Genomic DNA, 13726 nt, shown 5'->3' with positions numbered 1-13726 from the left:
TCTCCTAACGTTCCTTTGGGTCTGCCGGTGCTGGGAGATGGTCATCCTCACAGCGGCAACACAAAAAACGATGGCAAAGAAGGATGAGGTGGCGGCCAAAAGCTCCGGACTCGGCTCCAGCCACCTTCTGTGCGGTATAATGGAGGAGGTCGCTCCTCTCTCCAGTGGCGGTGATGGAAGTTGGGCAGAGGCAACCTTGGAGGCACGGGAGACAAATCGTGTGCTAGGGTTTCGCGAGAGGGACGGAGAACTCTCGCGAGGAGAGAGAAAATGAAAGTGAAAATAGGAGAAAAAATCTGGCGAAAAGGGCTTTTATAGTCGAATTTTGAACATTACAAAATCAGTCCATCATTTATGCATTATTTTCGAAAAATGTGTTAAATTTCTTCGAAATTAATGCCGCAACAAAAACGGGCCGGGCTGGGCTCGGGCATGGTCGACCAGGCCCGGTACCCAGCCCGGCCCGTCAAATAATCGGCCCGGGCCCGGGCCGGGTCTTGGGCCCGACAGGCTGGGCCGGCCCGGCCCGGCCCGATGCCCAAGCGTAGTAGAGGGCAGCCGTCCCTCAGCCCATGCTCGCCGACAAGTGGCCAACCCATGGAGGATCAGATGGCAACGCCTCTAGGTTTCCTGGCCCGGCCCGATGCCCAGGCCTAGTGGCGGGCGGCCGCCCCTTAGCTCATGCTCGCCGACGGACAAGTGGCGAACCCATGGAAGGATCAGATGGCAATGCCTCTAGGTTTCGTCGTGCCTCTTTTTGCATACCCAAAGTGATAGAAAGACCCAGCACCGACAATGCTCTCTTCAAACAACACAATTTTTCCTGCTCACTGGTGGGCAGACCATCGAATATCGAATCCGTCCTTACCCTGTCCCACTTCGACAGTGGCTCAATGTTCCTTCAGCCATGGGTCTCGACGACCACTCTACCGGTCGGAGGAATGATGGCTGGATTACTCGCTTCCAGTCTACCGATGGCTGTAGATTCTACCTGTCGATGGGAGGAAGACGAAGCAGTTGGTTCCCTACCTCCTCTAGATGAATCCAGGGGGCCCTTGTGGGGAGCCTCGACAATGGATCTGGTTTGCTGGCCGGTGATGGAGCTCCGACGGGAACCCCTTCCAATGCAGCCTCAACTAAATCATGGCTCCACATTCCCCCCAAAATCCCGGCGCCTCCCGTAATGTAATCCAACTGCTTGCCCCTTCCCATTTAACCTTCTAATGCACAGATGGTTGGATGGTCATTTACAGCAAGAAGCCCACCAAGATTTGTGTGTTATGCAAAACCAAGCAGAATATCTCTCTGAATTCATTGAGCTTTTGTGTGATAAAATCTACCTTCCTAGTTGTAGCAGAAAAATCCTGCTAGATGTGAATGATCACATATTCATGTTTCTCTATGGTTTGTTGTACGTGATCTTGAAAGTTTTCTTTTTCAAACTGCTCAATTTCCACTATTACAACTTTTTCATTTGCTAGCTCTACAACTTTCTTTTTTTGTAACTACATAGTCTTTTACTTTTTCTTTATATTTTGTTGTCATGCACACAGTTGGGAAGATGAGATTGGAAGTGCTACCTTGCTCTAATACCAATTGATGCAAGCTCTGCTTGCAAAAATGATAATTCAAAACACTTTGACAGCTCCTACTTGTTCGAAGTAAATGTAAAATGCAATAGCAACCAGGAAAATAAACACGAAACTAAGCGTGAGAAAGACAACAGCATTAAAGAAGAAACGAAACATTTACTTTTTCTTTTTTTCAATACTTCAACAAAAGATAAATAAGTTTGTCGCCCATTTATGTGGATGAATGAAAGTAACGGGTCAAGTCCTGAACGCATAACCTGAACCAAAAAACCGAAACATATACAAATTGAATATAAGTACAAAATGGATCTCAAAATGCTATATAATCCAAAATCACAAATCAAGCTGACAAAGGACTATATGTGTGTCATGGTTGTCCCTTCGTGCGCCTTGAAGATCTACATCCAGTGTATCCTTGAATATATTTTCTGTTAGTATAGAAGCTTCGATTGTTCATGATGATAAGGTTCAAGCACCTCGTGATGATGGTGATCATTTTGATAAAGGAAATAATTTAAAGTAGTAACAATATGAAATGTTGCTTGCAGTATTAACAAGGATGTCACATATTGACATCGTTAGCAATATTGTGGAAAATGAAAAGGTCAAGGGTGGAGACAGAAACAATATTTATAAGGACGATTTGCTGCCTTAAATGAATGTCTCCTTTGTGTTCAAATTATGTCTTCTTGTATTGATTGTGGGTGTGGAAAATTAATAAATATTGGGTTACATTGCCATGGACATAGACGTAACTGTTTGAACCACATGTTTAGTTTGCTTTTATGGTATCAGCGCCATCATAAACACATCGTCTACAACAATCTTGGCATCATCTCATTCTACAATGTCCAACATCAATACCAACAATTCTTTGGGAATGTTTCCAACAACATGCTCTTTATTGCAATATCCAATGGCCTACAACAATTGATTGCAATCAAACTAATGACAGAATATATTGAAAGAGCAACTTACTCTCATACTCTTTTGATCTAATGCAACTTATTAATAGATAGAAATTGTCACTCTCTATGATAAAAGAAGGTACTAATGAGATCAATGATCAATTCAACATTGGTTGGATTCAATGAGATAAAGTTTCATTATGTTTGATCGAATTGTCATTATGGAAAGAAATTCACACACAACTTATTGGTTTCAAGCTTTTAGCAGAAGTTTGGAATTTATTGTGGTTTAACCGGTCAGGCTCAAGCACTAGACCTTCATATAGTTGGGCTGCACTTCACGTTAATGTTGGCTATGCACCTTTTGCATCCGATGACTCAGTTCATAGACCTAGTCAGATAAAGGAAGGAGGCAGATGGCCTCCCTCCTCCTAGTACCCTGACTCGGGCTTCGGTTGTTTGTCTTTTAGGCCGAAGAGGGCACCTGATGGAGCAGAAATACACATTCCCAGTGTCTCGATAGCTCCTAGGAAGCTCGGACTGAGCCCTTTGAGCTGCGCAATCATGCTTCTTTCACCCGATTGACTGCATATCTCAACGAATAGATTGAAGAAGTCAAGTGGTTTGGTTGTTGCGTGCCGAGTTGCTGACGAGGGGTGCTGTACGCTAACGGTAATGACCTCCTAGGAAGGGAGCCGCATCAAAAGAGACCCTAAACAGACTCTATTAGAGCAGCAGTCAAACTCTCATGTCCGGTTCTGTAGAATCAAGGTTTCACATACAACAACTTATATGTCTGTTGTAAGATCTTAAGAAAGTACCAGTCTTTTTTCTGCTTATGCAAAAGCTAATTTGAAAGGTCAAGAACATGATGAACCAGCTATTGAATCATTTATGCTAACTATCAACACAATAACCAAACAGAATTTTCTGCAAAGACTAGCCTGCACTAGGGACCATGAGTGAAATAATCAAGGAAAAATATAAAATTTTGAGTCTAAAACATATCAAAATATATGAGAATGTTGGACATGCTGCTAAACATTTTTGGTTTTATACAAATTTACTCAAAGATTATCTCAGAAAGCTCACAAGATTATAATAAAATTTTGTAGACAACAATTGGTGTCCTGATTCTGTGGCTACACATCATATTGCAAATGATAAAAATAATATGTCAATATATGTTGGATACTAAGAAGAGATGAATTTAAGATTAATAATGGATCTTGTTTGCAGATATCTAGCATTGTTTCTTATAAATTAAAGGTAAATACTTTATCATGAATGATACTTTGCATGTCCCAAGTATTAGTCAAAATTTGCTTTTAGTTCAAATTTTTGCTAGACAATCATGTCTTTTTTGAATTTCATCCAAATGTTTGTTATATTAAGGATCACGATAAAGATTATTCTATAGCCTAATCAAGAAATCTACATGCTTCATTTATCAAAGAAAAAAAGGAGAGCTACAATGTTTAGGAAGGAAACATGTCTTCATGGTAGAAGAGGCTCGATCATCCTACCTTCTGCTGTGGTTAAGCATGCACTTGATTCCTTAAGCTTGCCTTGTGATTTGCTTTTTTATGTCCGTTTGTGAAGCGTGTGGAAGAGAGAAAAGTTATCAATACATTCCTATAACTCGAAACATAAGTTAACGCCCCTCTTGAGATAGTCTATTCTGATATTTGGGGGACAGCCTTTATGACTAGCATAAATACATTCAAATATGATATCCTATTTGTGGATGTTTTGTCAAAGTATATCTTCATATATTTTCTGAAAACCAAATCAAACGTCTCTTAAGTCTTCTTAGCTTTTGAAATTTTTGCTGAAAATGTTACAAACCACAAACTAAAACTTTTACACTCAAATTAGGAAAATATCAAGTCGTAAAACCATACCTTTTGGAAAATAGTATTGAACATATAATTCCTTGTTCTCACCCCCACCCCCAACCCCTCCCTCAAAAATAATAATAATACTAATAATGGATGCTCAGAGATGCCACATACATATATCTGAAATAAGTTTTACTCATGAATGAAACTAATATTGATATTGCACAAATATTTTAGTCTTATACATTTACTATTACAGTATCTGTGATAAATAGAATGCCCACAAAACACCTTGGCTCTGCTTCTCAATGGAAAGGCTTCTCCAAGATTTGTCTAATTATAAATTCCTAAAGGTGTCTAGGTTTGCGTGGTATCCACATTTATGTGCTTATACAAAATACAAATTAGATTTTATTTAAAAAATGTGTCTTTTTTTGCTATGCTCCACAGTATTTTTATTTCTCAACATGTTTTTTTTTATCAGTAAAATTTTCCATTCAAGTCTCGAATAGGCAAAAATCTTCATCCTAAAGAAATCACTCAAAACAAAGTTATGCTTTTAGATCATCCAAATGTTATCTTGAGTTATACATCTTCTCCTAAACCTAGTGAAAACAGCAATATCCAATCTAAGAATTTTGATTTTTCAAATAAACATTTGACCAATAATCATGAAGAAGATGAACCAGAACAACCTAGTAACTCACGTTGTCATCCCATGGTTAACAAATAGAAGTGGTAAAACCTAATGTTCCCAAGTTTCATGATTTCCAAACTTGTTTCTCTAGCAGACCCTCCTTTCTTATGGCCCATGCATTTACTTTTCTTGAAGAAAGATAACCTTACACTATACAGAAGCTCTTGAGCATGATGAATTGAAGAGCCATGGAATTTGAATATTAGACCCTTGTTCTTCTTTTTTTTTTTTTTTTTTTTGCTTGGAAACTTGTTCCCGATCAACTGGTCATACATGTCATTGGCTGTAAATGGGCGTTCAAGATTAATCGAAAGACTTTGCAACTTTAGAAGGATACAAAGCTCATCTTGTTACCAAATGATACAGCCAACAAGAGAGTATTAAGTGTACCAAGGCCTTCAATCCTATTCTGAAGTCAATTTCCGTACACGCAGTATTATCCATTGTCTTAATGAAAAAACTAGAAAATTCATCAACTTGATATTTATAATGCATTTTTCACATGAACATTTAATAGAAGAAGCTTGTATATTGCAATCTCCTAAATTTGAAAATTCAAAATTTCTCAATCATGATAAACTGCAAAAGGAATTATATGAATTTGATACAAGCACTACGAATTTCATTCTCACATCTTAATTCATTTCTTTTCACAATGGGATTGGAAGATGCTCAAATGGATACATCCCTTATCATTCTTCAACAAGATAATATCTGCCAAAATGAATTGGTCTACGTTGATCACATTATTATGACATGTATATTCTTGAAGGTTATTGCTAGTTTTAGTTTAGAATTTGCTATTAAAAAATTTGGTGAACTGTTTTATTTCGTGGGTATTGAAGCAAGAAAAAGCAAAAGAGATCATCCTCGCACAACAAAAATTATATATTTGATCGTTTTAAGAAAGCTAATAACATGGAAAAATCTCAAGGCATTTCTATGTCCATGATGACATCTCTAGCTTAACGACCAATGCTGGATTAGAATTTCATGATCCCAATCTTTACAAGAGTATTGTAGGAACTCTAAAATATGTCATGATGACCAACCAGATATTTCATTTCCAATTAATAAAGTTTGTGATCGTATGCACTAGCACACCAACACTCACTGGAGTGCACTAAAACTAATGCCGAGACATTTGAAGCGTATCATCGACTATGGTTGTCTTCATAAAACTAATTAATCCTCAATAGAAATTTTTTGCTTATAGCTGTGTTGATTGGGATGGGTGCCCTAATAATAGAAGATCCACAAGAGAATATGTCATTTATGTTCGATCTAATTTTATTTGATGGAGTTTTTTTTTAAAAAAAAGTTATTTCAAGATCTAGTACTAAGGCTGAATAGTTGGCCATTGTAGCAACTACTACTAAAATCATATCCATCCAATTCCCTTCTTGAAGAGCTTGGTATTGAACAACTTTTGACTTCTAATAATCGAGTGAGACACAAATTGTTTGGCTCGGGTCCCCTAGCGAGAAAAGGGCGAAGCATAATCAGGATCTGAGCGAGTCCTATCCAACGGTGGTGGGGATTTCATATATCCCACCATTATCCAAGAAAATTCATATTTATTGGCGAAGAGGCGTTACAAGTTATAGTGCAATAATGTCAGATCATCATATTTATTATCTCATCGCATGTTTGATCAAGGCGCAAGCTCATAAAGATCGACCTAACTTTGTTCAAGTTCAAGAAAAGATTGCCAACTATGAGTGATTATCAAATATATCTCAATAAAGGATTAAGTTGCAGATATCTTCACTAAACCACTGTTAAAATAGCAGCACTCCATCATGATAAGTGCTAAGTTCAATCTAGTCAAACCCAATCTCATTCAAAATATGATGAGCTTGAGATGTGATGTTAATCTAGAAGTTTCTATCATTGATGAAGACAAGGTTTTCAAGAACCTCCATGGTGATAGTACTTAAATTGAATGGAAGAATTTAAACCAGCAACACAGGATGTCAGTTGCAATATTAACTAGGATCTCGTGTTCAAGTGCTATGGGAGATGGAAAGGTTGAAGGTGGAGACCGACACGGGTGACCATTACTACGTTAAATGAATGCTCCTCTCTTACGTATGGTTGACAAGTTCGTGTATTGATTATGAGTTGGAAAATAAATAAAAAAATTTTGGCTGCACTGTCATGGGCGTATACCCAAATGATTGAACCATGCATGTAAAAGTTGTTTCTCCATGTATGTTTCGTTTGTTTTTACTTTCACCATTCAAATTCTGTCGAATTTTGGATCAAGTTCGAGAAATGTAGTTTACATGGCTCAATTAAATATATGAACTCGAAGAAGAACAAATAAGGAAAGCCGGAGGGGTAGAGGTGGGTGTCGGCCCAGCCCTGCCTGATTCAAAGTCTAGCCTGGACCGACCCAGTCCCCATTTTAACAGTTGGGCCCAGGCCCAACCAACATGGACTGGGCTTGGGACTGCAACGAGCCCTCAGCCTGGTGCCCAGTCTTAGCCGGAGGTATTGTAATGCCCCATGTTGGTTCAGTGTAAAATAACAACTGCAGTATGGACCATGGTGATTAGAAGATTCAGGAGAAGATGAATTCCATGGATGGAGTTTCAAACTGAACTACAGGCCTGGAACAGAGTGAAGATTCAACCTAAATGGCTCTCAAGGTGCTGAAAAACAGTATTTCACATAGTTTGCTGGAGTATCTAGTGGGGCAGGAATAGGAAAATTCATGGCAATTGGAAAGACAAAGATGAGAGGAGCTTTCCTTTGATGGCTGGCAAGTTGCCAAGAGGCATTTTTGGCCCACTGAAATGGCAACATCATGACAGGGAAAATGTGCAAGTCTGGCTGAGAACATGTCCGATTTGTATGGAGTACACATGCTAGATGGAACTAGTCAGAGCTTATACTTGATCTTCATCAAGACCAACATGAGGAGGATTGCTTTTGGAGAATTGTTAATGCAAGGAAACCGGGAATCAACTGTCAAAGGAAGAGAGGCCATAGAAGGCCGAAAGGATGACGCGGCCGCTAGAATGGAGGCTGGCCATATAGATGGGAACAGGGAGGGTCTGGTGGTTTCTGACAACCTTGGGCGGCAAAGAATTCGAGGAGTCCTTGAAGAAAGAAGAAGATGGCCTACCAAACGACAAAGACGGAGGCAGTGGAGTTAATGCATTCATATTCAAAAGGTTATAGATCAGTTTTATCAGAGGGTGCGTTTGATCACCTGATGCAATGCATCCAGCTATGTTTTTAATCATGTTTGCCTGATGCAATGCACCACACCGTTGTTGTTAGATGGAGCCAAAAATAGCTGAAAGATTTCAGCTCCTAATATATATATATATATATATATATATATATATATATTGATTGATTGTAAATTGTTTAGTACATTTTGACTGAATGCAAATCGCCAATGAAAACTTGTATTTAAAGAAAATGACAAGAAAATTGATCTAATCACTCATTAATCAATTTGCATAGTATTCACATTTACTCAAACAGACACATGCACAAATTTTTCATGTCATTTAATACCATTATTCTCTTGCTTCTCATAAATAACTATTATTTACATTAAAATAATATTGAATTACTTATAGGCCATTGAGCTCATAGTTCCTCATGTTTAAAACCAATAAAAAGAAGATTTAGTTGAAATCTCTCAGGTCAAATTGTTTTCACTTAGTTTAGTGGCTCACGGATGCTCAGCGTGACGGAAAAACTCAGTTAATTATTCAATTTGTGTTTTTCAACTTTTTATTGGGCACCGCAGTTTGAACTATTGATATTGGGATTACCACAAAGAACCTGGAAAATTAGATACCCGACTTTCGGGTTATTCATTCCACGTACATCTTGTCCGTCATCTGAAACAAGTTTCTTGATTTACAAGACCATCTAACAACACACCGACTTGCTTTTATTACCAAAACTGCTCCAATTATATAAAGGAGCGCATTCGAGGCCTAACTATGGATTGCCCACCATCCACGTAGTTGATGGAGCCAGTCATATAGCGGGAGTCGTCACTGACCAAATAGAGAACAGTTGAACCCAAGTCATTTTCTGCATCTAGCCACCTCTGCAAGGGCATCAGATCCTTTGCAGTTTTCCCTTTCTTCTCCTTCTCTGTTACTATGTATTCGTCGTGAGGATGCAGGCCACGTGTAACCGCGTTCACTCTTATCTTGTACTTGCCCAGCTCCAAGGCAGATGCCTACAACGCAAAAAACCAGAAATTAGCACCAAAATGATTTTATCTTTGTTGATATGCATTTACTGAAGCGCAACTTCTTTGATTCCGAATCATGAAAAGTTCACGGCTAGCTTGTCAATGGTGGTAAAACCATCATGAGCAATGGCATTGGGAGAGCCTTCCTATCACCAATAAATTGTATTTGGGAAAGATATTGAACGAGACACTCAGATGCCAATTTCACTCATGATCAAGAAAAAGACAGCAGCCTTTTGGGACAGGAAAATGGATGAATCAATGTAAAAGCAAATTCTAATGAAGAAAAGGAGTTCCTTCTCATAGAATGTTCAACGGGGACAAAATGAAAGCATGCTGGAGGTGATCAAAAAGCAAACAACTTAAATGTCTCGGTATGAACTGTGGATCAAGGATTGGCAAGTTGAGTGAAGCATATGCCACCAGATTATCGCAACGGACATCCCAGTCTTGAGCTCTTAACCTCTTTCAACTGAACGGCTTAAAATCTGACAGACTAGCCAAGACAGAGCTCATTTAGATCTTTTTTGGCTTTGTTATGAGGACAAAGAGATCATTTTCTACAGAACAAGAACGAGTAAGTAGAACGATATGCATCATTAAGTCATGTAGCTGTAAAAAGAAGCCACAAACAAATGATTCTTGGATTGGGTAATGGGATGCAAAAGAATGCCATGGCAAAATAAGGATTTGACAACAGACAGAACCATCATTGAAAAGTACATCCAATTTGTCCTCCAGACAAGGGCCTGGTATGCCATCTGGATTAAGATCTGAAGAAATCTTGACCAGAATTTGTGGTTGGAATTAGGCTGCACATGATTTTCATACACTAATTATAGCTTTAATTTAAACTCAGATGCTTCTCCACAATGACCTTTTCATTTCTGAAATCCTGAATCAGATCTCATAGAGAAATAAAATATTTTATGGCACCAGAATAACTCAAGCCTCGCCTAGAGCAAAACAATGAAAATAGGGAAAGAGAGCAGAAGCCATAATCTTATCCATATTCAGGTTTGGTCTAAGTCTATAGACAAACAATTTTTACACGATTGGTAATAACATGCTAGTCAGTTGGCGCAGCTTTCTGCTATAGCATCTATGTGCAGCTATTTACCAGTTGAAGAAGTAAAGAACCTAGAGATCCAGAGAAGATCCTCATCTATTTCAGTGACCGAAGCTTTGAACCACACAATTACATCCTATTGAGCTGCTGGTTTTGTCCATCATTACCAAGAGATTAGGGCATGAAGAATTCAGTTGAAAGTTGGAAGCCATAAAATATGCATAGTATCATTAAGGCAACTTATCAGGAAAGAGAAAATCTGAAGTGAAGCATCGGAAGCAATAAAATAGATACCTTAACAAGCTGATGTATTCCAGCTAAACAAGAACCATAAGCGGCAGCTCCAGGATAAAGTCCCCTTTCTGCACCAATAATTGAGGTCAAGAAAACAAATGATCCCCCCAGATTACTAGTTTGCATTCTTTTACTGACAGCCTTTAAAAGAAACCATGGTGCAGAGAAGTTGATTGCAGATATTTTCTTGAACTCTTCTTCAGATAGCTTCAGAATCTCCTGTATCTTGCCTGTTGGGCATTAACATGTGGCTGATTAAACAACACGGCATGGGACAACTTGCAGCCAATGACCAGTTTGTTTATTGCACTTAGCACCATATAGTAAAAAAAAAAAAATCAAGTCTACCGGTAAGACTAAAATCACATAAACAACCAGTAAATAGCACACATACAGCATAAACCTCTGAGAAATGAGAACCCATAATACCACCTTACTAGTTAGTAGTCAAAATACCACCTTGTCGACCAGGGTGGGGACCTAGGCATCTAAGTTAGAAAAATTGTCTTCATTTTTTTCTCTTCTTCTTATTCTTCTACCTTTTTTCATTTTTTCCTTCCGTTTTCTTTCATTTTCCTTCTTTTCCTTCTCCTACGCCTGCTCCTTCATCGTCATTATTTTTTCTTTCATTTACTGTTTTTGGTTGCCTAGGCTTGCCTCGCACTTCCATTCTGAGATTTTGACAAGCTACATCATGTAAATATGAAATTTATCTAAAATTCTATTAGATAAAACCTGATAGAAAATCAAACTTTACCGTACCATAAAGGCCTACTGCCATTCACATCAAAATCACCCCAAACACTAACAAGCCACTTCAACCATACATAATTAAGTCTATAATTAAATAGTTCTGCAGAAAGCAAGAATGTGGGATTATAAAATAGCAGTATCGGCCAAAAAATAAAGGCCAAAGGCTGAAGACAAAAAATATTCCATGAATCCTTGGACTCACAGATGCTGATGCCTTTTGACGCCATTATCATTTTATAAGTGTCAAGCTAAATATAATATGTGAGGGTGGAGATCACGTGAAGAGTCCCTTGGACGCCCCCCATCCACCCAGATGAAGGGCATTCAAGGACCATTCATGGATTCCTTATGGTTTGGATGGTCCACATAAAGATCTAGAGCAATTGATGCCAAGGCGAACTGCATCCAACACATCGGAACAGATAGCCCAAGATTACAGGGCCCCTGAGTGTCTACAGGTAACAAGTACCTCTCAACTCATTCCTACTCGTTATTCAAACAATTCATACACGAAAAGGACAAGAGAAGGATATCTGAAGCAGAAGAAGGCAATTACATTTTTAAAAATTATTATATTAGCATAGGCGACGGGATTCGTGGATACCAAGTGTACCGGAAATTGAATCAGATGCAAAGAAGAAAAATTAAGAAAAGGAAGCAGGTTCCCAGGGTAACTATAGGAGACATTCATTAGCAGAATCTAGCTCGTTTCAGAAAAGAAACTAAGAAAACAGAAAGGGCAGTATCAATAAATTAAATAATAACACGGAAACAGAAAAATCAGTAACTCATTGCTTACTGATGAATCATGTGATCCATGTCTTGCCAAAGAAAAAACAGTACTTTGCAGAAATAAAAAAAAAATTAAAAAAAAAAGGAACCCGATGGAACAGACACTACATGATTATGGTACCAAACCAGCATTTAAGCAAGCAGACAATGAGCAATTCCATATAAAAGCACCAGGCGCATCAAGATCAAATGATCGACAACTCAAACGTCAAGTCAACAAGAAGGAAGTGACGGCACAATTTCTCCTGCATGTCCATGGACTCATCAACAACAAGCTGCCATTAGCAATTTAGCACAAAAAAAATTTAGATCTAGCTGAACAAGCATCAAGAATAGAACCTCCACAAGATCCATGATGGCAACAATTACGCACTTCAGAGGTAAACATGTACCTTCATATGAATAACAATTAACAAACGCATCCAACTGGCCGAAGCAATTCCACGCCCTATCTACGGCGCCATCAAAGACCGCTTCCCTCCCGTCTTCCATATCTAGATGGACCACTTGGATGGCACCAGTCCGCTTCAGATCATTCGTTATGGTAGCTGCCATCTGTGAGAGGACGCCTGGATCTCCCATTAACACAAGCCTAGAAGAAAAGCAACCAGTAAGAGGAAATCCAAGACAAGAAAAAAGAACAAAAATGAAGAACTGCAGTTCAACCACAAACCCTCAACTGAAATCCATGAAAATGTAAGACCAACGAAGCAAAACCAATTCGGTCTCAGTTAAAATGAACGGCAAGGGAACAAGTAAGAAACCTGCAGCCATATTTTGCTAGATAGTAAGCGATACCGCGGGAGACAGAGTCTCCATTAGAGGTAAGAAGCACCCTCTTTCCAGAAATCCCCATTTTCGATGACTGCTGGGTTCCGAAGTAATCCGCAGTCCACCCTCTTCTTTTTATAGAGAAGTGGGGAAGAGAGAGAGAGATCGAGCGGTGGACCCTGGCACAGAGAGAGAGAGTATGGAAAGATCCAAGAAATAATTCGCCCTCAGAAATGAACTTTTAGCAGGTAAGTCGAGCTTTTCGTATTAAACGACATTTCATGTATCAACCTGTTCGGGTAGTAGTCGGACACAATGAATGAAAGCCTTTTCTATTCACGTGACGCTAAGGCCACCTGAGGAAACCAAGAGTAAACTAAAGTTTTCTAATAGTAGTTTTGTTGTTAAAAGTTTATAAAAAACACACTTAAACAGTCGTAAAAAGTCGTAAAGGGTTTCCGTACGTCTTTATTGTTGTTGAATCTTTTGCGGGGTTTCTTGAAAGTTTTTCTAAAGTTAAAAGCTAACATTAGCATTAGCTTAAAATTTAAATGGTTATAGAGCTAGGGGTTATAGTTTTTTTATTTTTTTTTACTTTGGCTTATAGTTGTGTCGTATTCAAGGGTAGAATCAAAAATTTTTGTGAGGGAGAGGGGCCCAATTAAAAGTTTTAAATTTTGACAAGAGCAGAAATATCATTTTTTAAAATTTTTATATAAGACATGTAAGTTTTTTTTAAAAAAAATTAAGATGGAATCAAGCCTGACCCCTTCTTCAC

At 38.5% G+C, this 13726-nt stretch overlaps 1 protein-coding gene across 1 annotated transcript; it reads right to left on the bottom strand.

Moving 5' to 3' along the window:
• Positions 1-8853: 8853 nt before the first annotated feature.
• On the bottom strand, positions 8854-13145 carry LOC116248747 (uncharacterized). The gene is made up of 4 exons (XM_031621709.2): positions 12942-13145; positions 12570-12769; positions 10633-10862; positions 8854-9254 (listed from the first exon to the last, which is right to left on the bottom strand). Exons 1-4 carry the CDS (start codon positions 13031-13033, stop codon positions 8979-8981), a joined length of 798 nt encoding a protein of 265 aa, XP_031477569.1. The 5' UTR covers positions 13034-13145; the 3' UTR covers positions 8854-8978.
• Between the last annotated feature and the right edge of the window lie 581 nt (positions 13146-13726).

The sequence above is a fragment of the Nymphaea colorata genome, chromosome 2 (assembly GCF_008831285.2).
Source record: "Nymphaea colorata isolate Beijing-Zhang1983 chromosome 2, ASM883128v2, whole genome shotgun sequence".
Classification (NCBI taxonomy): domain Eukaryota; kingdom Viridiplantae; phylum Streptophyta; class Magnoliopsida; order Nymphaeales; family Nymphaeaceae; genus Nymphaea; species Nymphaea colorata.
The sequence above is the reverse complement of the archived record's forward strand: the minus strand, read 5'-3'. Positions and strand labels throughout refer to the sequence as shown.

What these genes read in the sequence shown, in the direction of transcription:
- LOC116248747 (XM_031621709.2), bottom strand. Translation starts at nt 13,033, where the DNA reads ATGGGGATTTCTGGAAAGAGGGTGCTTCTTACCTCTAATGGAGACTCT. An exon ending in TAATTGTTATTCATATGAAG is followed by an intron (nt 10,863 to 12,569) that starts GTACATGTTTAC and finishes AATGCCCAACAG; the next exon opens with GCAAGATACAGGAGATTCTG. An exon ending in GAATACATCAGCTTGTTAAG is followed by an intron (nt 9,255 to 10,632) that starts GTATCTATTTTA and finishes TTTGCGTTGTAG; the next exon opens with GCATCTGCCTTGGAGCTGGG.